Source organism: Prionailurus bengalensis, chromosome B1 (assembly GCF_016509475.1).
Source record: "Prionailurus bengalensis isolate Pbe53 chromosome B1, Fcat_Pben_1.1_paternal_pri, whole genome shotgun sequence".
Lineage (NCBI taxonomy): Eukaryota > Metazoa > Chordata > Mammalia > Carnivora > Felidae > Prionailurus > Prionailurus bengalensis.
This window is the reverse complement of record NC_057344.1, coordinates 122,510,327-122,535,380: the sequence shown is the minus strand read 5'-3', so window position 1 is coordinate 122,535,380 and position 25,054 is coordinate 122,510,327. Positions and strand designations below refer to the sequence as shown.

General features: G+C 39.1%; 2 protein-coding genes across 3 annotated transcripts in view; both read right to left on the bottom strand.

Moving 5' to 3' along the window:
* Window positions 1-19,341, bottom strand: part of DNAJB14 (DnaJ heat shock protein family (Hsp40) member B14) — a 47,092-nt gene extending 27,751 nt beyond the window's left edge. Inside the window, exons 1-2 of one of the 2 annotated variants that reach the window (XM_043571721.1) lie at window positions 18,898-19,341; window positions 3,010-3,181 (exon numbers count right to left, since the gene is read on the bottom strand). In XM_043571721.1, the coding sequence (XP_043427656.1) occupies window positions 3,010-3,181; window positions 18,898-19,030 (305 nt within the window). In that variant the 5' untranslated portion in view covers window positions 19,031-19,341. The remainder of the gene's footprint in view (window positions 1-3,009; window positions 3,182-18,897) is intronic. The other variant, XM_043571722.1, reaches the window with a different exon arrangement.
* A 1,286-nt stretch (window positions 19,342-20,627) lies between these two features.
* Window positions 20,628-22,920, bottom strand: LOC122478177 (histone H2A.Z). Its single transcript, XM_043571723.1, has 5 exons — window positions 22,733-22,920; window positions 22,221-22,298; window positions 21,823-21,936; window positions 21,342-21,471; window positions 20,628-21,067 (listed from the first exon to the last, which is right to left on the bottom strand). The coding sequence occupies exons 1-5, from the start codon at window positions 22,733-22,735 to the stop codon at window positions 21,006-21,008; spliced, it is 387 nt and encodes a 128-aa protein (XP_043427658.1). The 5' UTR covers window positions 22,736-22,920; the 3' UTR covers window positions 20,628-21,005.
* Between the last annotated feature and the right edge of the window lie 2,134 nt (window positions 22,921-25,054).

Below are 25,054 nucleotides of genomic sequence, written 5' to 3'. Positions count from 1 at the left end.
TCTTCAGAAAAAAATCCCCTGTGTATAGGTAAAACAAAAAACAAAAACATACAGCATGTAAGTGTTGGCTGGTGATTTGTTACCTTACTAAAGCAACACTTACAAGGGCTACTGTAATGAATAAGCGTTACATAATTCAGCTAAGCAACTCATGTAAGGTACCAACTGAAGTATTTTGAATAACTTAGGGATTCTACTAAAGAATGTTCCAATCATATTTAGTCCTCAAAGGAAAAAAAAACTGCATTTAATAAAAAAAGGGATAATAAAATTATTGACCAGAGAAACAATCCCTAATACAACTATACTACTAAGCTAACACTTACACCCAATAAGAATTCATGGTCTCAAACTTGGCTGGGCCTCAACGCTAACCAGCGACCCTTCTGTTCCCTTTGCCTTTCTTCTCTGTAAATTTTCCATCCTTGTACCACTCTCCTCAAGCTTTCAATCTCATCTCTTTTCTCCTAACTCCCAGAGGATAACCTCATCTCCAATTTCACAGAGAGTATAGAAGCCAACAGACAGAAACTTCCTCAACATTGTGTTTGCATCTTTCCAATGCTGGCCCTATGCAATGTGTATCTGTACCCACTATCATCTTTCATTCCTCCATTCTCAAAATGTCCCCAGCCCAAATACTCAAAGAGACAGCAAAACAAAGCACTGTTCTTCCTTTCTTATTTCTACTATGACTTGAACTGCTCCTCTTTTCCTTTCCAACTGAGAGCAGAGGAAATGAAGAAAAAAGATTCTTAAAGAATAGTGCTAGATGAGGGGATTCCTATGCTCCCAAACTTTCAACTCTCTTTTGGTGATATTTCAAAACATGTAAGTGGTTCTATAGTCTTTTAAAAGAAATCACAAAAATGATTCTAAATAGAAATCACATATAATACAATTAACTTCATTTAGGTCTTTCATTAAGAACATACCCTCCCAATCAAAAGTAAATTCTACAAGAAAATACAATTTGTTTTCAAACAGATATGGTTTCCCGGAATGCATCCCAGCACACTGTTTAAAGGTTCTTCTTGAAGAAATTCAAAAAGAAGTCTCTCAGTTATTCATCCACTTAATCTCACTTATGCAGCCACCTCTGACACAATACTAGTTATAGAAGTAGTTAGCAACATTACTTATACCCCAAAAGTGCTTCACTACCATTCATGTTCATAACGGCTTTACCATGATTAGGGAGTCTTTTTTCTTTTCTTTTTTTTCCCACCAAACACCAACATCTGTGGTCACACTCAGATAAAATGTTACAATCAAGCTTTAGCATCTAAATATAGAGGGGAAAAAAGAAAAATATAAATACATTGATATTTTATTTTAAAGGACTTCAATTCTAAATTACGGTAAGAAAAAAAAGAATGAACCAAAAAGCAATGGAGAAAAAAAGGTGAGAAAAACAGGAAATAAGACTAGAAGAAAAACAGATGGAAAACAGGTAAAGAGAAAGACAATCTAAGTTGTTTTACCTACTCCTCACTTAGCTAGTTCACTGTACTATAATTCGCTCTCCATGTGAATTATCTGATTAATCACGATTTAGAGTCCTTCATTCTTACATTTTACTTTCCCTAGAGAGTGAGATCAGTACAATATTAATATGGCATCCCTAAGCTGTAGCAGAAAACAAAACATTATTTTCTCTAGTGTTTCACACTGAAAGGTTCATTTTATTCCCAGAAAATCTTTTCCTAATTATAAAATCAGTTAAGCCAGAGCCCCAAAACCCAGTTCACAATTTTCCAACTCTGATTCTTCTCTGTAAATAGAAGAGTATCAGGAGGTAAAACTAAAAACACTGAGGCAGAATAATTAGAGTAAGAAAACTATTAAAAGGATAGGACATGGGAATGCAAGCTGGTACAGCCCCTCTGGAAAACAGTATGGAGGTTCCTCAAAAAACTAAAAATAGAACTACCCTGCGGCCCAGCAGTTGCACTACTAGGCATTTATCCAAGGGATACAGGTGTGCTGTTTCGAAGGGGCACATGCACCCCAATGTTTACAGCAGCACTGTCGACAATAGCCAAAGTGTGGAAAGAGCCCAAATGTCAATCGATGGATGAATGGATAAAGAAGAAGTGGTATATATATACAATGGAGTATTACTCGGCAATCAAAAAGAATGAAATCTTGCCATTTGCAACTATCGTGGATGGAACTAGACAGGACTATGCTAAGTGAAATTAGTCAGAGAAAGACAAATATTATATGACTTCGCTCATATCAGGACTTTAAGAGACAAAACAGATGAGCATAAGGGAAGGAAAACAAATATAATATAAAAACAGAGAAGGGGACAAAACATAAGAGACTCTTAAATATGGAGAACAAACAGAGGGTTACTGGAGGGGGTGTGGGAGGGGGGATGGACTAAATGGGTAAGGGGCATTAAGGAATCTACTCCTGAAATCAATGTTGCACTATATGCTAATTTGGATGTAAATTAAAAAAAATTAAATTAAAAAATTAAATTAAAAAAAATTTTTAAAATTTTTAAAAAAGGAGAGGACATTATGATGTTTGCCTATGTATAAAGATGCCCTTAAAGAAAGAATATAAATAGAAAGAAAACTATTCTACATTCATATAAGTAGGAAACTGAAAATGCTGTTGCTATTGTCCTCAATTTTCCTCTCATGAAATTCCCTGCTTTCATGCATACATAAGACAAAACAATTCTTCATCCTCTTTCAATATAGTTATCTAACTACTATGCTGTGTCAAAAAATAAAAATAATATTCCTCAAGAGAAAAATACCTGGAAGCAACTTTGTGCCTTATAGTTACTTTAAAAGATGGAACCTTCCATAGAGTCGGTACTTTACAGACTGATGTGACAAAATAAAATAAAGTATAAGACACCCAGAGTTCAATTCCTCCATGTTTGTTCCTCCACTGAATAATAGTTCACATACTTTTTTAGGTGTTACAACATTTAAAAGTTACATTAGTATCAATTATAGTTGAGATATAATTCACGTTTATCCCTACCTGAGAACTCCATCTACTTGATCTTTGGTGTAGCCTTTTCCACTTTCACCACTACCAGATATGCTGTCCTTCGTGCAATTAGGCTTGTTTTGGTCACCACAACCTGATGGTTTTCGGCAGTGAGGGCTATTTCCAGCCGTGCTTCCATTTTTCATAATTATTTCCAATAGTGCTGTGGAAAGATAAAGCACACTATGCCATGTAACATCATGTACATACATATGATCTTGAGAAGAAAGTTATAAAGCTGACAAATTAAGAATCATGTACTCCGAAAGAATTTAACGTAAGGCTCTTTTTTTAATTCCTTTATGTACTTGTTTACACACCACTAATCATCACTTAGAAGCAGAATATTACTAAATTAAACCTAAAAACTCAAAACTACTATCACTTAATTCCTTATGACATACTTTCATTTGTCACATCATGGTGAAACTACAGAATACCAAAGAAAAAGAGATAGTCTTTACAGCAGCCAATGAAATTATCTACAAAGAAACAGAAATAGACTTCCTCTTTATTTCTCAACAACAATAATGGCCGCTGAAAGACATGGGAAGAGTATCTTCAAAATGTTCTGGGTGAATAACTGTCAAACTTGAATTCTGCACTTACTTTCTAGAAAATGTGCAAGATTACAACCATTTTCAAAGAAACAAAAACTAATAAAACTTACCACTAAGATTTCACCAGAGGATACTGTAATGTATACATTTTGGAAAAAAGGAAAATGCTTCAAGATAGGTGAAAAGGTGAAAGGGAATGGCATGCAAATACTGTGGTAAATGTATGAAAAAAATCTAAACACTGAGTCTATAAAACAATAATATAGATATGTCTAGGATTTGCTTTAAAGTACTGGAGGAACATAAGAGGGCAGAGAAAATACATTGGCCATATATACTCATAAAGGTTAAAGATGAGAGGGCAATAGGAATTGATTATACTATTCTCTTTCCTTTTGTGTATGCTTGAAACTTTCCATAAGTTAAAACTAAATAAACACGGGAAAAAAATAAAAGAAACAGAAATCCACCATGATGATAAAATATTTTAGTATGTTTCTGTTTAACACAATTTAACACAATTCAATGTCAGTTATTAACTGACATAGGGTAGATGAAAAAAATCACCAAGGATACAAATGATATAAACATCTACTTTGTCAAGCTTGAGCTAGGAGACATAACATTATCTCCAACAATTGGTGAATATTCATTCTATACAGGCACACAAAAAATAAAAATTGACTACATTATATACTTAGACCATGTTACTGTCTTTGAATTTTTTTAATATGAAATTTACTGTCAAATTGGTTTCCATACAACACCCAGTGCTCATCCCAACAGGTGCCCTCCTCAATGCCCATCACCCACTTTCCCCTCCCCCCATCAACCCTCAGTTTATTCTCAGTTTTTAAGAGTCTCTTATGGTTTGCCTCCTTCCCTCCTTTTTTTTCCCTTCCCCTCCCCCATGGTCTTCTGTTAAGTTTCTCAGGATCCACATAAGAGTGAAAACATATGGTCTCTGTCTTTCTCTATATGACTTCTCTTTGAATTTTTTAAGAATTAATCATATGTTCCACAATCGAATGAGCACAATGCATTTAAGTAAGAAATCAATTTAAAAATTTAAGCAGCAAAATCACAAATGGGTTAGAAAAAAAATTGAGACAACTCATGTATCAAAGAATTAATCATAATAGAAATGAAAAAATAGAATTGAACAAAAATGAACATACTACTTATCAGAACATGTGGGTTAACAAATGGAGTTGGGACAACTGAATGTCCACATGCAAAAAAATGAATTTGGATCCCTTTGTCACACCATATACAAAAATTAGCTTAAAATAGATCACATACCTAACTGTAAGGGCTAAAACTATAGAACTGTCAGAAGAAAATATAGGAGTATGTCTTTATGACCTTGATTCAGGCAAAACATTTTTAGATAAAAGTACATGTGACAAAAGGAAAACAAGAGAAAACAGACTTCATCAAAATTAAGAACTCTATCCCTTCAAATAACATTATCAATAAAGTAAAAAGATAATCCACAGAAAGGGAGAACCTATTTATGAAATCATGCAAAATCATGCGTTCTACAAAAGACGTATACCCAAGAGAAATAAAAACATACATCTACACAAAAACTGGCTCACAAATGTTCATAACAGCATTGTTCATAATAGAAAAATATTGGAAATAATCCAAATGTTCATTAATTGATGAATGGATAAATAAAATGCGATACATCAATATAATGGAATATTATTCAGCAATAAAAAGAAATGAAGTACTGATATATGCTACAACATAGATGAAAGTGAAAGAAGCCAGTCACAAATATTGTATGATTTTATTTATATGAAATGTATAGAATAGGCAAATGTATAGAGATAGAAAGTAGATTAGTCATTGCCAAGGGCTAGTGGGGAGAAAAGGGTGGAATCAGGGAGAAATGAGGACTGACTGGGGTGGCTGGGTGGCTCAGTTGGTTAAGCGTACAACTTCAGCTCAGGTCATGATCTCATAGTCTGTGAGTTCAAGTCCCGCGTCAGGCTCTGTGCTGACAGCTAAGAGCCTGGAGCCTGCTTCCGATTCTGTGTCTCCCTCTCTCTCTGCCCCTCCCCCGCTCATGCTCTGTCTCTCTCACTCTCAAAAATGAATAAATGTTAAAAAAAAAAAAAATTAAAAAAAAAAGAAAGAAATGAGGACTGACTACTAATGAGTACAGGGTTTCTTTTCGTGGTGAAAAATTGTTCTAAAATTGTTTGCTGTAACGGCTGCACAATTATGAACGTACTAAAACCCACTGAATGGTATACCTTATTTTTTTTAATAACACGTTTTTAAAATTTATTTATTATGAGAGGAGAGAAAGAGAAAGAGAGCATGGGAGGGACAGAGACAGAGGGAGAGAGAGAATCCCAAGCAGGCTCCGCACTGTCAGAGCAGACCCTGACACAGGGCTCGAACCCATGAACCATGAGATCATGACCTGAGCTGAAACCAAGAGTCAGACACTTAACTGAGCCACCCAGGAGCCCTGAAATGGTATACTTTAAATGAATTAATTGTAGGATATGTGAATTATATCTCAATAAAGCTGTCTTATTTATATACATATATATATAAATTTATATAAAATTACATATATATATATTTAAAGATTCCATCAGTGTTGGCAAGTTGCAAACATATAGTTGTTTTATGTTTTATTTTATTCATATATATATATATATATATACACACACACATATATATCTATATATCTATGTAGATAGATAGATAGATTTTTTTTAAGAAGAAATAGAGTGTGAGTGGGGTGACGGGCAGAGAGAGAAGATACAGAATCCGAAACGGGCTCCAGGCTCTGAGCTATGAGCACAGAGACCAACATGGGGCTCGAACTCACAAACTGGGAGATCATGACCTGAGCTGAAGTCAGACACTTAACCGACTGAGCCACCCAGGTGCCCCTATTTATATTTTTTATATATGAGTACTTCTTTCAACGTATCTTTTCCCTAGTTAATGCATTCAAGAGTAAATACATAAGAAATTCAGTTTTTATAATATCTAGCTTTAGACAATACAAAAAAGTTCTGAGACACCAACCTATTAGTTACTAACAAGATAAGTGTAACACATGTTATATAGTTAATTGTTAACCATAGTTTAGTTTGTATTTAATGCATTATAATGTTAACACTGAGTGCAGAAGCCAGCATGGTCTAGAGATTAGGGGTTTACAACTTTTAAATGTGAAAAATTTTGTGAGAATTCTGGGAAGAAGGATGTGACAGCAGCTAAAAATTTTAAATCTCTGCCAATTCCCTCATAAAGTCTGAGCAATTAGATAGCAAAATCAAAACCTCATACATAAAATCCCCAAATACCAGAAGGGAGGGACGAACCACCAACAGCTACAAGATCTATGTGGGTTTTGCCATTGGTGTTAACAGGACATTTGCTAGTCCACAGAACAAAAGAACTCCAAAATAACCTACAGGGACTTTCTATATTACAACACATAAGACAAAACTGAGGAAAGCATGTAAAAAGAATGAGTTTTGCTCACTATAGTAACATATGAGTGACAGGACCAACACTAAACTCCTACAGACATATGGGGCGCCTTTCATTTATGGTTTTAGATTTTTTTTTATCAGAAACGTTTTCTCTAATTATTGTTTTATTGGTTTTATTCCCTTGCTTTATTTTTCTTTTTCTCAGGACTCCTATTATATGTTTGTTGGATGTCCTTTAACTGTTTTCAGTATTTGCCATTTTTTCTATTTTTTTAATTTAAAATTTTTCCTCCTTTTAATACTCTCTTTTGCTTACACAACATTAAGTGTAGTTTATTAATTTTTCTTCTAGCCTTCTTTTTTGAATTGATTTTTTTCTTTTCATTCTTATTCTTTCCTGAGTTTTATCACCTAAGCTCTGAATGAATAATTTTGGCAGTTCTAATTCTAATTTATGGTGTACTTTCGTATTGTTTGTAACTTTTTAGTCTTTTCAGCTTGTTTTGAAGTACTGGTGTATAGTGTTTACCTGTTTTGTTGGCAAGTCTTTGTGGTGTATTTTCTTTGTCTTTAGAGATTTATTTTATTCCTATTTGCTTTTTTTTTCTCACAATACCTTTGTATCAAGTTTCAGTTCTATCTTTTTTTATACTCATTTTTTAAAGTCATTTTTATGTTGGGGTAGTTAGCTTTTCTAAATACGCAGAGATCCTTCTCCAGTTTTTGGGTAATGTTTGAAAATATGGCTCCTTGCTATATAAGATCTCTTCACTCCTTTCTCTTTCCCCTCTTTATCTGGAATTACTCATTTCTTCTATTGCCCCTGCTCTCTTCAGTTGGGTCCTGTTCCCATCAGGTTCTCAGTATGGCTTTGCTCTGGATGAGATTTTTCACTGACTAGTTTTGAGAGTTTGCAGTGACTGGAGTTTCTATGCCTGTAAGAGTTTATCTTACTTTATTTTTTAATGTTTATTTATTTATTTTGAGAGACAGAGAGCAAGAGTGAGTGGGGAAGAGAGAGGGGAGGAGAGAGAATCCTAAGCAGGCTCTGTGCTGTCAGCAACAGAGCCCAACTCAGGGCTCAGTCCCACGAACTGTGATATTAGGACCTGAGCCAGCATCCAGGGTTGGATGCTTAACTGACTGAAAGGGCAAATCACATATTCAAGAATATGTGACCCAAAATAACCAACACCCAAATATATTCTAGTAAAATCAACTGAACAGCTTTCTTACTTGAAAAGACAAATTATTGGTCTTCTCTTCCCTTCCCTTCTCTACCATTTGGCAGCTGAAGCCGGGACAAAGGAAGTTTATTGGAATCAAGAAGCAAGTATAGCCAAAAACATGGCTGAGATTGATAGGGCCTGCCCCAAAGGGGTTAAGGAGGCAACTCATTAGATATAGGGGAAAATGAACAAATAAGTATACTGAAGATAACAGGAGCCACATTTCTCACTGTCAGAGAATGGAATTACAAATATAGAAATGGAGAAGGCTAAAATGAACTCTGGTGGACTGCAAAGGCAGGCTTGGGAGTCTTAAACAAATATCAAAATTAATAAAGATTAAATTACTATAAATGTGCATATGCCCACATACAAACACATATAACACAGAGATTTACATGCACGTAGATATATTCATACAAACATGTATTTCCTACCTCTGTCTACTGAGAGGATCTAAAAGCAATGACACCTTTGTAGCAAGGAGTCTATCTAGTGTGTATATCTTAGTTTCCAAGTACCATTGTCCACTAAAAATAATTAGAGCTCCTTGGAGAAATAGCTGATTCCCAGGGCAATAAAATAAAAAGTGAGCCTGAAAATTTTTTTGTGCCAGAAAGTAAGGAAGCTCAAGGAATGATGAAGACATGTCAAAAAGACACAGGAGTCAGCTTGAAGGGGTTCCTTCTGCCGAAATTAAAAATGATAGTAATGGATTAAATAAGAAACCATGAATCCAAACTAATAAGTAAAATTGATGTCAACTAATAAATTATAGAAAGAATGACAGAATTAGAAAACTACCATTTGACAACCATAAGACACTAAGGAAACACTCATCAATGGATGCTAAAAGGAGTTGGTGAGAATTTGCTGGGGGACAGGACATTTACACAGTTTCAAAGTATTTTCCTATAAAATATTTAGTAATTACAAAGGGGAAAAGAAAGAGAAGTTTCAAATAGAGAAACCTGACAATCACCAACTCAAACAAGCGATCAAAATTAGCATTAACCAGGGGCATTTGGGTAGCTCAGTCATTAATTTGATGGTTATTCTGTGGTTATGTAAGAGTGTCCTTGCCTTAGAAAATATACATTGAATTACTGAGGAGTAACAGGACATCATGTCCACAACTTACTTTTAATTGGTTCAGGAAAAAATATAGTCAGAACAAATTGTGCCTATATGCATGGGGAGGGGGGAGATAGCTGGGAAGAACAAAGGAAGGGCATGATAAAGCAAACGTAGTTAAGTTTTATCAAATAGGAAGCCTGGGTGAAATACACAAGGGAAGTCTATAATACTCTTGTGACTTTTCTAGAAATTTTTAATTATTTCAAAATTAAAAAAAAAAAAAAACTTAAAATGGGGAGAGTATATGCAAAACAATTTACCTGTCTTCAATAATTGTATTAGTGGAGTAGTGTTGGTAATGCTATTCTGAAACTATTATATATATGATGTAGCCAAAAACAAAAAAATAATCATGACACATTCTATCATTTGCCATGGCCTTGAAAACAAGTATTACCAATGTGGAAGAAAAGAGGTAGAAATACAAGGAAGGAAGGAAGGAAGGAAGGAAGGAAGCAAGCAAGCAAGGAAGGAAGGAAGAAGGGGGGGAGGGAGGGAGGAAGAAAGAAAGAGAAAGAGAAAGAAAGAAAGAAAGAAAGAAAGAAAGAAAGAAAGAAAGAAAGAAAGAAATACAGTCTAGAGAAGTTTAACATGCCAAAGTGCTTAATTTGAATGACAAGTAACAGCATAAACTCATAAGCTGTTTTAGTTTAAAAAAAAAGTTATGATCTCGCAGTCTGTGAGTTCGAGCCCTGCGTCGGGCTCTGTGCTGACCGCTCAGAGCCTGGAGCCTGCTTCGGATTCTGTGTCTCCCTCTCTCTCTGACCCTCCCCCGGTCATGCTCTGTCTCTCTCTGTCTCAAAAATAAATAAACGTTAAAAAAATTTTAAAAAAATAAAATTAAATTTAAAAATAAAAAAAAGTTACTTCCTAGTCTGTACACTGAAATGGCCCAGAAACACTGAACAGTCTGGTAGCTACAGCATCCTTAGTGCCAGCTTGTAATGTTGAAACACCATTTTCCACTAAAAGAAACAAGGGCTTTTGGAGATATAACTGATTCCAGATCTATTACAGAAAAAGTATAAGAAGAGACTGAAACATTGTTATACCAAACAGCATAAAAACTATTAAAGACTATTGGGAATCTATACTCAGGAGCTAATCTAAAGGGGCTCCCTACTGGCCAAAGACCTAAGAAATACAGCTGGCCCTTGAACAACCCAGCAGTTAGGGGCACCGATCCTCATGCAGTTAAAAATACCTGCATAGGGGCACCTGATCGGCTCAGTCATTTAAGCATCTGACTCTTGATTTCAGCTCAGGCCATGACTTCACGATTTTTAGGTTGGGTTTGTGAGTTTGAACCCCAAGTCGGGCCCTGCACTGACAGCATGGAGCCTGCTTGGGATTCTCTCTCTCTGCCCCTCTCCCACTTGCACTTGTGCTCTCTCTCTCTCAAAATAAATAAATAAACTTAAAAAAAAAAAAACAAAAAACCCTGTGTAACTTTGACTCTCTGAAAACGTAACTACTAATACCCTACTACTGGTTGGAAGGAAGCCTCACCGATAACATAAATAATTAAGTAATATATATGTTGTATGTTGTATGTACTATATACTTTATTCTTACAAAAAAAAAAGCCAGAGAAAAAACATTACTAAGAAAATTAAGGAAGAGAAAATACATTTACAGTACTATCCTATATTTATCCAAAAAAAATCTAATTAATGGGTCCACACAGTTCAAACCCATGTTGTTCTAGGGTCAACTGTGCCAATTAGCTGCTTTTGGAGAAAACAAAGGGAACCAACTCCTTTTCTTGAAAACTAATAAAAGCAATCAAGCACTCATCTGGTCTTTCCTGTATGAACTACACTACTGTGTAACCCTGAGAGAGGTAAGGGGAAATATCTCTTTATAGAAATAGTTGAGCTAATAAATGAAGAAATTATTTTTTAAAACTTGTGGAGCCAGATATGAAAATGGTTTTATGTGTTTAGTATTTACAGGTGGACACAAAGTCCCTATGCATGCAAGTTAGACGTTATCTGCACATTCCCTTTCCTTCTTAGCACAAAAATACCCTTCCAGTGTGTTTCTGGACACCTTCCATGTTAATAGATGCTGAGTATTGCTAAAGCAGGATCACACCACTGTTTTTTATTTTCAACAGTTTTATGATACTGAAAATTTTTCTACGATGTCATGCATAGGGGCTCTGCTTAACAATGGCTACATGTGTAAATGCACTCACACCCAACATCCTTTGACTCCAAAGAGTGAAAATTTGGACAAGTCCCATTACCTCTGGGTCTCAATATCCACTTTTGGCATCTTAAAAATGGAATCAGTAAGGTTTTCTGTATTAATAATCTCTGGAACCAATGCCAGAGAAGGTAAGATGATTCAGTTCAAATACTGTCAGAATTTAGAACATATCTGATTTTTCTTAGCTATCACATGAGATTTCATCTGCAATAATGTGCAATTAGTTGGGCAGATACAGTACTCATGCACCAGACTACATTCACTTTTGTTTTCAAAACTATACAACATCATTTTATGCCTTCACTTTCCACACCTATTGCTTTGCTTTTGGGGTTTTGATGGAACCTGCATGTTTTTAAAAGTTTTTTTAATGTTTATTTTTGAGAGAGAGACAGAGTTTGAGAGGAGGAGGGACAGAGAGAGAGGGAGACACAGAATCCGAAGCAGGCTCCAGGCTCCAAGCTATCAGCACAGAGCCTGACACAGGGCTTGAACTCATGAACTGGGAGATCATGACCTGAGCTGAAGTCGGATGCTTAATCAATTGAGTCACCCAGGTGCCCCTGATGGAATCTGCATTTAATTTAAGTATACTTCATATTAAAGACAAGTAAAAAAGTAAATAAACAATATTAAAAATGTTTACATAAATAATCCAAAATTGAAGAACCAAGATATGTTTGTGTTTCATAAGTTTCTACTGCACACCTGTTATGTAGAGTGTCCATAATTAGCTAAATCTAAAAATAAAAATACATAATTTGAAAAACAAATGGATGTTTTCCCTCCTCTTCACAAACTAGAAACAGCTTTTGTGATTATAAAAGTAATGTTTCTCAGCTCATCAAAAAAGACATAACAAAGTAAAAATCACTTATAAACCCCACACAAAAAAAATCACTCAACCATTCTGATATATTTAACTCTAATTACTCTAGTTAACTGTCGAGTTTTTATACCTATTTAAACAAAATTAGAATAATCTACATTTATAGCTTACCTTTATTTAATTTATAATACATCATGTTTTTCATTTTATTTTTTGCTACATATTTTTGAGACACAGAGAGCGTGAGCGAACGCAGGGGAGGGGCAAAGAGAGGGAGACACAGAATCTGAAGCAGGCCGCAGGCTCTGAGCTATCAGCACAGGGCCGGAGGCAGGGCTTGAACTCACAAACCGTGAGATCATGACCTGAGCCCAAGTTGGACGCTTAACAGACTGACAGGCATCCCTGTGTTTCATTTTATAGCAATAAATATTGGTTCACTTTTTTTTTTTTTTTTTTAAGGTCTTATGCAGGACTACTGCAATAGGAGAGTGATCAGGCTTAACTCCAAATTCAGCAAAGACTGCTGGGGATTTATGGCCAATAAGCAGGGTGAAGGGATCAGTGGGTGGAAAATTACTGAGGCATATTATCATTTTTAGTAGGTGCATAGTATATGAGAGCAATGCGATTTATTTAATCAATTCCCACTGATGAACATTTATACTCATTCCAAATTTTGCTAGTGACAATTTTTATGTATACATTTTTGCACACTTACCCAATTATTGAAAAGCTTCATTTGTGAATATATTAGCATGATAAGCCTTACAGCTATAAGATTTTTATTTACTTATTCAGCAAATCATCTTTATTGAAGGAAATAAAGTTAAATAAACAGGTTATCACTCCAGAAAATAATGGCTTATATATGCCCAAACAAACACTATCAGGTACTGAGGAGGTAAAAAACTAAATAAATAAAGATTAAAATGGTTCCTGATGGCAAAGGACTTTTTAATCTAGGAAAAGGACAGCTATATACACAGCACAGCACAAGGAAAGAATGCAGCAACACAGGGAGAACCACATGTTAACTAAGCATGGAATGAATAATTGAATCTAAATGAAGAATAATCTTGGGGTGCCTGGGTGGCTCAGTTGGTTAAGCATCCGACTTCAGCTCAGGTCATGATCTCATGGTCTGTGAGTTCAAGCCCCGTGTCAGGCTCTGTGCTGACAGCTCAGAGCCTGGAGCCTGCTTCAGATTCTGTGTCTCCCTCTCTCTCTGACTCTCCCCCGTTCATGCTCTGTCTCTCTCTGCCTCAAAAATAAATAAACATTAAAAAAAATTTTTTTTAACCAAAATAAAAATAAGTGGAGAGTAATCTTAACTTAAAGCAATTATTTTGTACTCGAGGTCACTAAAAATGACAGAAAAGAGATAAATAATATACTGTTGACTCTGAGGCAGTATCCAAATACTTTTGCCATAGTAATAATACATGACATTCTTACAGCACTTAATAACATACTATCCTTATAATAATCCTGTGAAAATTACAGATGAAATAACTAAGTTTCCACAAAGAAAAGGAGAATGACAGGAATTGAGCTGCTATTAGTACAGCAGATACTTTATATTTCATTCCTCTAGAATGGAAGCTCTAAGAGGACAAGGGCTTTTTGTCTTATTTTTCATGGTCTCCCCAGCTACAAAGAAGTGTGGACTCCGTAAGGATAAATGTATCCCCAATTTATAGATGATAAAGATAAGCAATTTGAATCAGTCTGCTAAAGGATACTGTAAGATCCTTTTTGTTAGGATAAATGTATCCCCATTTTATAGATGAAGAAATTCAGGATCTAAAAGACAGTCACATATGAAGGTCACACAACTATTAAATTAAGGTTCAAAACCAAACCTAGTATTCTTTCCTTAACTATACTGTCTGAAACAGTTGGCTATTAGCTGAAATTTGGAAATCATTTTATAACACTTAACTCAATGTTACTGAAATAATTGTTCTGAATGTATAATCTGTACTTGTCACTAAATTTTAATTAAGTCAGAAATAGAAAGAAAATGGAATTGCCTTAAAAGGAATAGGTTGGCTAATACTCCAGATGTGTAATGACAGTTTAAAAAGCTTTATTTTACTATTTTAAGTGACAAAAGAGGAACAGAACTTTGAATTTTTTATTAGATTTAAATTTTAAAATAATGTAGCAAAAAAAAGGAAAAATCTATACACATAGCTCTCACATGAGGGAAAAACAGAGGACTATTTTAATTGTTATAGTGCCGAGAGATGTTGCAAATCACACATGAGCTATCCACTCATTAAAGCGGACACAGGATGGCCTTTTTTGAAGTTGCAGGCCACCATTCGGTTCAAATTACTAAGAAATTCTTAAAAAACAATCAAAATACTTTTCTCCAAATAAAACCCTCCTCAAACAAATCTATACTAAAAATTGCCCCCCGATTAGTATGAAACATTAAAGTTAATGCTAAGTAAACAGCAATGTAAAGCGTTAAAACAGTGAGATTGTATCCCTCTGTGCAAGTCCAAATATATCAATAATTCAACAAATATACAGCTTAAGAAACTAAAATGTAATTTACTTTTCTGCCTGCTGAAATTATTTTTCCAGAATATGTACATTTCCTATGTAGTAGTCATTACATATCAATCCTTTCGAACATAAATTAAATTCACGGTATGAAAATATTTGGATATTTATAAAATTCAATTCACTTAGAAGTCCACTGCAATAAATGATCCATAAAATAATATCCTCAATGAAAAACATAGAAAGCAATAATGTCCTAGATCCATTTGAAGATCAAGTTTTTCCTCAAGGAAAATTCTTGCCAATTTTTCAAAGTGTTTTATCAATCAGACTGCTCACCTGGCAAAAATAAAATGTAGAGAATAAAAATTCGGAATTTACTTAGAATTTAGTCTCACATTTTCCCATTCACTGTATAAGAATAACAGAAGTCAAAATGCAATGTTTTCCTTTATCTATCTTAGTATGAAAACACATCCAGAGAAACCTGTAGTCAAAACTCTGAGTTATAAGAGTTTCACGGTAGTTGAGCAAAGGGAAATTCAGGGATAACACTTTAAAATTTCATTTTAACTGACAGCTTCAATTTCTTTCTACATTAAATATTTTCTCAGGACTTACACAAATGTTCTAGACCTTTCCCTCCCCTAAATTCTTAAATGATTCCAATAAACCTCTTCTGAGAACATTTTATGTAAAATATACTTTGCTAAGTATTTGTGCATAACTTTATTTCAGCTAATGCTCACATTGACCCTGTGATGAAATCTTCATTTCACATATAACTAAACAAGGCTCAGAGATGCTAAGTAACTTGTCCCAGGTTACAAAACTGTCAGAGGCAAAGTCTGCATCTGAACTAAGGTTTTCAGACTACACCACAACCGTAACCTATCACTTTACTTGGTAATCACATACTGTCTCTACAAGGCATTGTATCACTAATTTTCACTGTTATTTTTCTTAATTTTTTCTATATTCATGTTTTTGAGAGCAAAAATTGTGTTGTCCTTTGAGATCTTACAGTATCCTTTAGCAGACTGATTCAAATTGCTTATCTGATAGGGGCTCCTGGCTGGCTCAGTTGGTAGATTATGCAACTCTTGATCTCAGGCTTGTGAGCTCAAGTCCTAAGTTGGGCAGAGAGCTTACTTAAAACAACAATGACAACAAACACTCAAAGAATAAAGTTTCTCAATGAAGCATTCAACAAATAACAAAAACCTCAAATTGGTTATATAAAAATGACAGGCTAAAAGTTGAAAACTTCTCAGAGCCTCACATTTGTTAAATAGAAATGATACTGAACCACCTGAGAGGTTACTGTCAAATGCTTTCCATGTGTATTAACTCTTTTAATCCTCACAACAGCCCTATGAAATTGGTACATTATTGTCCCATTTTGCAGATGAAAAAGCCAAAGGCTAGCGAGGTTATCCTACCTGCCCAAGATTAACGTTACAAACTAGTAGGTGGAGGAGATGGGCTTTCAAATGCCAAGGTATTGTCTTAAGGGTTACTTGCTTAATGTCAAAACTGTCCCTCTAGGACTAGATAATGACTAAAATGAAATCATGTATCCATACGGTATGCAAAAATTTTAACTCTGGAAAATGATTTCTTGGATACGACACCAAAAGCACAGGCAATAAAAGCAAAAATAGACAAACGAGACTACAACAAACTTAACTTCTGTACATCAAAGGACACAGTAAGATTTCCTACTAGAATGGGAGAAAAAAGTGTGTGAATCATACATCTGATAAGAGGTTAACATCCAGAATATATAAGGAACTCCTACAACTCAACAACAAAACAAATAACCCAATTAAAAAACAGGCAAAGGACTTGAATAGACATTTCTCCAAGATGATATAAACAAGCCAACAAACATAAAAACATGCTCAACATCACTAATCGTTAAAGAAATGCAAATCAAAACCACAATGAGATATCACCTCACACTTTTTAAGATGGATAACATCAAAAACAAACAGAAAATAAATTTTGGTGACGATGTAGAAAAACTGGAACTCTTGCTCACTGCTGGTGGGAATGTAAAATGGTGCAACTGCTACGGAAAACCGTATAGCAATTCTTCCAAAAATTAAAAACAGAATTACCAATATGATCAAGCAATCCCATTTCTGGGTATATATCGGAAAGAAATGAAAACAAGAAAAACTTGAAGAGAGATACTTCCCCCCATATATTCACAGCAGCATTATTCACAACACCAAGATATAAAAACACCCTAAATGTCTATTGGCGGATGAATGGATAATGAAAATGCGGGTGTGTGTGTGTGTGTGTGTGTGTGTGTGTGTGTGTGAATGAAATATTATATAGCCTTAAAAAAGGAAATCATGTCACATGCTACAACATGTATTCAAAGGACATTATGCTAAGGGAAATAAGGCAGTCAAAAAAGACAAATACTGTATGATTTCACTTATATAAGGTATCTAAAGTAGTCAAGTTTTAAAAATAAAGAACGGTGTTGTGACGGGCTAGCAGGCAGAGAAAACGGGGAGTTGTTTTCATTGGCACAGAATTCTGTAAGATGAAAAACTTCTGGAGATCTGTTACACAGCAGTATGAAAATGGTTAATACTACTGAACTGTATACTCAAAAATGGTTAGGTACTTACTTTTATTATGTATTTTTACCACACTTAAAAAAATATTAATTCCTTTTTCTTTCACTTCCTTTTCCTGTCCTCCCTGGTACAGTATTCAACAGGAACGTAAAGAAAATGAGAAAAGCAAAGAATACAAAGGCTTCAACAATGTAAAAAAATTGAGAAAACAATAAAACAGCCTCGAGTTCGAACTTATCAATAATTTTTTAACCTGGAAATACCTTGGACCTCGAGTGAAACAGCACCCTATTGGCAAGAAAATAGAGCAGAATATTTAAAGGATTTTTGCAGCTGGAAACCTCAAGTACTATTATGACTTTGCTACTAATTACTCTGTGACCTTGGTTAAAATACTTTCATTCATTCATTCATTCACTCATTCATTCATCAAAAAGTCTGTTTACACATGGGTAAACCTGGTCAAATGAATTTCACCTCTACATAGGATTGAGAAGTAAATGAAACAATTCATATAAAACACTAGGCACAAGTCCTGGCACTTTTTAAGTGCTCAATAAATGCTGGCTATTGTTATTACTTGAAAGCCTGCAGAGCAGGACATGAACAGAGCGAATTCAACTAAAGTCAGTCCAGTACGCTATTCCTTAGTGATTTGCCTCATTAATCGAGAATTATGGTGTTACCAAATAAGATACTATTTAGGAAAACATTGCTGACTATCATTCTTGCCAAATTTGTGCTCCTCTCTTCTAAAGAAACTCGCGACTAGGGAAAAGCAGTGTCATCTCAGGTATTCAAAATGTTTGCTTTGGAAACAGTGTTCTACCCCAGAGGTGGTGGAACCGAGACCTGTACGTTAGCCACTAGAGTTCCCCATTCCTCACCTCATTAGGGGCCTAGGCCTTATCTGGGGGTGAGGATGCAGTGGCAGGGGGGCCACACAACCAAACATCCATATATAACGCCCGACTCAGGTAAGACGGACAAATCTCCTAGGAGAATGAAGCTAGTCTTTACAAAACGGACCGGGGTACCGGCAACACTCGCCAGTCAGCTGAGAGCCGGCATCTCGAAGGCAAGCTGGTGCAGAGGGAATCTCCGGGAGCCCATCCCAGGCCCGGCCCGGCCCGGCCCGGCCCGGGACAGTCGGGGCAGGGGCGGGGGTGTGTCGGGATGCTCCCCCTGGGGGCCTTGAGACGGGATCTGGCAGGCCGGGGGCCCCCCGCCGGTTCCCGGAGGGGCGATGGTGGGGGCGGGGGCGGGCTACACGGCGGCCTGGGGACCCGGCAGGTAGGGAAGGGACACCGAGGGCCTCACCGCGGGCCGAGGGCAGTGGGTAGAGCTTCTCCGCCTTCTGCAGGAAGCGCTGGGCCTTCTCGCGGTTGCCGGCGTTCAGGGCCTCCCGGGCGATCTCGACACATTTCTCCGCCTCATCCCGGTTCCCCTCCATGGCTTGCGCTTTCTTCCGTTTCCTCCGGCGGCGCAGCTACGGAGGACAGAAGCCGCGGCCGCGATGGAGGCGAGCCGGCCCGGGGTGGGGGCGTGCGGTGGCGAGCGGGGAGGAGAGCAGAGGACCGTGGCGGCGGCCCCGGCGGACTGGCGGGCTCTCGGCTCCGCCTCCTCACGGCGGCCTCCCCGCCCCCCGCGGGCCGCTACAACGCGAGTCGCATCCCTCCGGGCCCCCGGACCGAGCTCCCGGGCCTGGACGTCGGTGCGGACTCGCCTGTCCGTGCGCTGCGCCGGCAGGCTCGGAGCCGACCAACTTCGGGGTTGGGAGGGGAGGCGGGCGATACCAGCCCCGCGGCCCGCCGGGGGACTGCGCCGAGGTAGGGGCCCCGGCCACCCGCCTCGGCAGCGCCGTGCCCCCTGACCTCCCAGGGCGGCCGGCGGAGGCAGGAAACGCCTTCCAGGCGGCCGGGGCGACGGAAGGGTCTGGGGACGCTCCCTACAGGAAAATTCCCAGGGATCGAAGGGCTCGCCTCTGGGCCCCCTTAAGCCTTGGGAGGTTTCGGTCAGGTGAGTACCGGCGCTGCCAGTCCCTATGCAGCGCTTCCGGCACAGGTGTTTAGAAGCGCATCAGAGCCTCGTTTGGTCCTAACCACGGGTTATTTTATTTCAGCTACACACCATTTTTCTGACCCATATTCCATTAAATTGTCTCTCAGTACATCCAGAAGGTGTGGACACTTTGTACTTTTTGCAGATTTTTCTCGTGAAAAGCCCAAATCCTCATCCTTTATGACCCAAACAAGGCGGGAGCCACCTTTTTAATGTGTTACCATCAGAGAAATAAACTACTTGTTGGGTTTTCTCCCCTCTCCCATTTTCAGGACATTTCCTCGTTAAATGCTGAACCATGTCATGTTGGTCTCTTTGAAGGGGGGAAAGGGACCACTTATTGCTTGGTAATGTCCTCCAAATAAGAAAAAAAAAAAAAAAGAATTAGGGACTGCTCACAAAGCAAGTATCAAAATGAGCCATTCAACTCAACCAAAATAATACTCAAGCTATTGTTTGCATGCAAATAAACACCTAACTCAGGACTTACAAAGAAATACTTAAGAATGGGAATAGCATGGCCTCCCAAAGGGTTAACTACTGAAAATTTAATTCAAGTAAGACTTCAAAACACTGTAGCATAAGAAAACACGTTTCAAAGTCTAAACTGAAAGTTCGCTCTGTGGAGGTAGCTGTGACACAGGACTTCCTCCTTTACCTGCCCTCTCCTTCCCCATATCCACCACAGCAAGAGCCCACCAGGGAAATGACATCACATAAAGCAGGCACAGCCAATCTGAACTGGGACGGTCAAGCTTAGCCTAAGCAGCAGCACCTTGGCCCATTCCAGCTTCTGGCTTTTTAAAAAACTTTAATAGCTCATTACATAACATTAAAAAAAATTATACTTGGGTCTTCTGACTTGGTTGATCTACAAGTTCAATTTCAAGAAAAGAAATATGCTTAGGTTACTGTTGTATGAGATACCTACTAAAAAAAAAAAAAAGAAAAGGAATTCCTATTGCAATCAAGCAAATTTAAAACGCAACTAGTTTGGGATATGACCTTTATTGAGCTTATCCACTGGAGTGGAAATAATGTCTGTACAAAACCAAATGTTTGTTACTATAACTTCTGCATCACAATTAAAATCCAAACAGTTTTTTAAAAACAGTCAACTCAATCAAAACCCACTACTTCAGAATCAATAGCTTCTTTGAAGCCACAGTAACACTTAAATATGGTTAAGACTCGAATGCAGAAATTTGGTTGGTTGGAAAGCTAATTAAACTTCCAACTTGCTCAAATAGAATTACAAAAAGGCAAAATTGTGTTTTTCACAGAGATACAGTCCACTGGAATCACCAACACTGGACAGCTGTTAAGAGTATTTAGAGTCCTGAGATAATAAGGAATCCAGGCATCCTTTAAACAGTCTTCTGTTGTCCTTTCTTCCCAATCAGAGATTTGTGGATGTGTGGAATGACACCTAGGAAAGGGACAGGGATTAATTCCACTTTTTAAATATACACATTTTAAAAACCACACCATACTTAAAAACAAGACAGTCTGACATTTAACTTTGAAGGTGTCTTTACATGTACAGCTCAAGTATGTAAAAACTCATTCAGTTATATACATAAACCAAATTTCATGATGCAACCACACTGAAGATCAGTGAAAATATTACTTCTGGACTAGAAATTACTACTAAGAACTGAAGAATGTTTTCTCCAAAGGAATAAAATTTAGTATTTACATACCACCACCAGCAATTGTAGCCTTGATGAGAGAATCCAATTCCTCATCTCCACGAATAGCAAGTTGCAAGTGACGAGGAGTAATACGCTTTACCTTCAAGTCTTTTGATGCATTTCCTGCCAATTCAAGTACCTACAAGGGAGATTCTGATCAATCTCCTTCTAGCTTTCCTTAAAGACCAATGCCCAAGGGGTAGAATCGAATCTTCACGGAGATACATCTACCAAATGTCGCCTTCCTCCACTACCTACCTGAATGGCAACACTTGAAAAGGGGGCACGCAATTTTATTTCCAAGAGCAGCAAACTCAACCAAGCTCAGTAGGCTCTCGTAATGAACACCAGCCCCCTCTAGCGTTCTCAGAAGCTTCTTGCCGCGTTTAGAGCCTGGGAGTTTTTCTTGCATCACTTTCCTCCTTCCCTCTCGTCGCCACCCCCAACCCCCCCAAACCTTTTCCAGATTATAAAGCGTACACCCATTTACCTCTGCGGTGAGGTACTCCAGGATGGCTGCGCTGTACACAGCGGCAGTCGCGCCCACACGTCCATGACTGGTCGTCCTAGATTTCAGGTGTCGATGAATACGGCCCACCGGGAACTTAATTTTAAGCACACAAACATAAATGCACAAAGATGTTAGCGTCCAAGATGGTAATATTACACGCGCGCCAAAGCAAGGGGTATGGACGCTGGTGCAGCAACGCGCCCCAGCATCGACACACGTGATCGCCCCCCCCTTCGATATTTATCGTATCGGCAAACCAAGTCGCGACACCGCATCACCCACGCAAAGACGAAACGCCCGTCTAGACCGAAGATAAACAAGAAAAGAGGAGTAAAGAAAAACACCACGGCTCCCGGACTGCACGAACCACCACTGACCTGCAAGCCGGCTCTCTGCGAGCGGGAAACCGCCTTTGTCTTGGCCTTTCCGGAGTCCTTCCCAGCCTTACCGCCAGCCTGCGGCGCGCACACGCCCGCGAGCGAAGAAGGAACGGGGAATATAGGATTACCAGGGCGGCGTGCCCCTCCCCCACCGCGGCGCGGCCCAGGCGCGAGCGCGGCCCCGTGCCCAGCCGGGGTCTCCGGCCAGCCGCGCGCTGCAAGGGCGACCCCGCCCGCCCGCCCCCCGCTGCGCGCCCGCCGCGGCCGCGCGCCTCCGTCCGCCCGCCGGCCCCCAGCGGCGCTGCGCGCGCCACCCAACCGTCGCCGCCCGCCGCGAGATCGGAGGCTGCTCCGCTCGCCGCCGACAAAACACCTCCCCCCCGCTCTTCCAAATCCTGTCTCCGCGCGTTCCCAACCGTCGCCACTTCACCCCCATCTCCCGTGTGTAACGGGTTTTTCTCCCATCGGCAAAAACCCGCGGAGTCTGCGAGCGCTTCCGCGAAGTTTACCATTTCGAATTCTGCTGAAGCTCAAACAAGCAAGGCAGAGAAAAGACTAGTCAGATAGCCAGCGAGATCCCACCGCCTACTCCTTCGTCGCACCGCGATTCAAACTGCGCTGTCTCCCGCCTTCCCCGCTCCCTTTATACTGCAGAATGTTCCCTCATCCGGGAACTCGGATTGCTCATCCCACCAATGGCTGCCACCCGCCCTCGGGACGCGTCCTTGAGGCCTCAGCCAATGAACAAACGAAGAATAGGGCGGAGGGGCGGGCACTTCGCAGCTCGAGTCGCTATTGGGGCGTGGGGAAGGAGGTGGGGGGAGGGCGGAGGGATGGGAACCGAGGAGAAGAAGGGCAAGGCGGCGGGAGGGAAGAAACAGAGCGAGCTACCCAGCGGGAGCGAGGAGACCCGCCGGCTGTGGTCACGTGTCTGGGAGGAGGAGCTGAGAGGCTCAGGGGAGGGGCGCGGGGTAGCGCCCCCAGTCTCCCAACCTGATCTCGCAGGTTACGCGTTGTGGCCTCCGGGTCTAGCTCGCCTTCTTTTCCCCCTCCCTAACCGCCCTACCATCCGGACTGGAGCGCTTCGAAGGACGAGACCCGCCGGCCGCCTTTTTCCGGGGCCCGGGGCACCCTCTTCCCCACCCCCTCTCTATCCCCAGCGTCTCCTCTGGTCTGACAGGTGGCGCGTACGCGTCGAGCGAGAGTAGCCCCCTCTCCTCCGTGAACCAGAAGCTCAACAGACATTTCGCGTTTCTTCCCCCTGGGCAAATACCCTGCCTCCGACCGATCACGACCCGCTACTCCCACGTCATTTTTAGCTGTATCTCCCACGTTTTCTTTCCTCACCACTTTTGAAGCTCCCCCCCTCTCCCCACGAGATACTTCCAGGGGAACAAACGGAGGAGCAAAGTCACCTCGGTGTCAACAAAAGACCTTTTGGTCTACGCACAGAGGGCTTGGAGTGAGGCCGTATTCTTTAACCGAATCATAAGCCATATTTTTCTGGATACTACACATCAATGGGTTGTACCTATAGCCTGGAATCTGAAGTTGATTTAGTGAAACCTGAAAGCCATTATGTGTCAACTTTTCTATACAAAACACTTTGCTACATGACAAATGTTCGATAAATGTCAGTGGGGTAACTTCTAACATGATTCACAGACAGTTACAGATGGTCCATGTAATCAATTGCAAATGGTGGGCTTAAAAAATAGTCCTGTACACAGAGTACTATCGTAATGCCAGCTACTTAGTCTTCCAACTAATAGATTAATAACACCTGTGTACATCTCCAGATACTCGTAGTGATCTAAATCTTTCATATTTACAGTTATTACACTTTAACAGTATTTCCGACGTGAAGAAATTGTGAACTCTGTATTCTTACGTACTTTAGATTGGGTTTCAGTTTGAAAGATTTTATCAAATTAGAGGACTTGTCTAATTTCTGACAGATATATTCTAGAGAAGAGGTTCTCAATTTTGATACTAAGGTATTCCTCCCCCTTGGAACTGAGGAATTGTTAATGATGTCATCAATAGCAAGAGTTAATTAGTTCCCCAACTGCACTGATATAATGATAATAAAAAGCTATAAAACCTGATGTGATGGTTAACCTAGCCTCCATTGAGCCTTTCTGATACATAACTCACAAACCAACATTAGTACATTTTCTAGTTTAGAGAATATGTTCTCTTTGTTATGAGGCTCAACTAAAGGAACTCACTGTTGCCTCACCATATAGAGTTTAATAGGATGAGCTCAGGAATAGGCAGAAATGAATTCTACTCTTCTTTCTCACTGTGTCATCTTAGTTACTCTTTGGAACTTCTGGTTCTTCTATGGAAAGGGTATAGTATTGGGATGCCTGGGTGGCTCAGCCAGTTAAGCATCTGACTGGCTCAGGTCATGATCCCACATTTTGTGAGTTTGAGCCCTATATTGGGCTCTCTGCCGTCAGCCCAGAGCTGGCTTCAGATCCCCTGTCCCCCTTTCTCTCCACCCCTCCCCGCTCATTCTCTCTCTCTCTCTCTCTCAAAAATAAACATTTGAAAAAAAAAAAAACAGTTTAAAGAAATCTTTCACATAGTTGTTGAAAGATTAGAGAGGGTATGCAATGTACCTTCTAACGTGTGTTTGTCACACAGTAAGCACTCAATCATAACTGTGAGTTTATCTTATACGTAGGAGATGAATCCCTGGATTCTACTCCTGAAAACATTATTGCACTATGTGTTAACTAATTTGGATGTACATTTTTAAAAACTAATAAATTTTAAAAAATAACTATGAGATTATCTTCTACACTGGAAGCTGGGGAGGGCTG

Coding starts and splice junctions, on each gene's coding strand:
- LOC122478177 (XM_043571723.1), bottom strand. Junction 21,472..21,822: donor TGGAGTACCTCACCGCAGAG/GTAAATGGGTGT, acceptor TCTCCCTTGTAG/GTACTTGAATTGGCAGGAAA. Junction 21,068..21,341: donor GGCTACAATTGCTGGTGGTG/GTATGTAAATAC, acceptor TCCCTTTCCTAG/GTGTCATTCCACACATCCAC.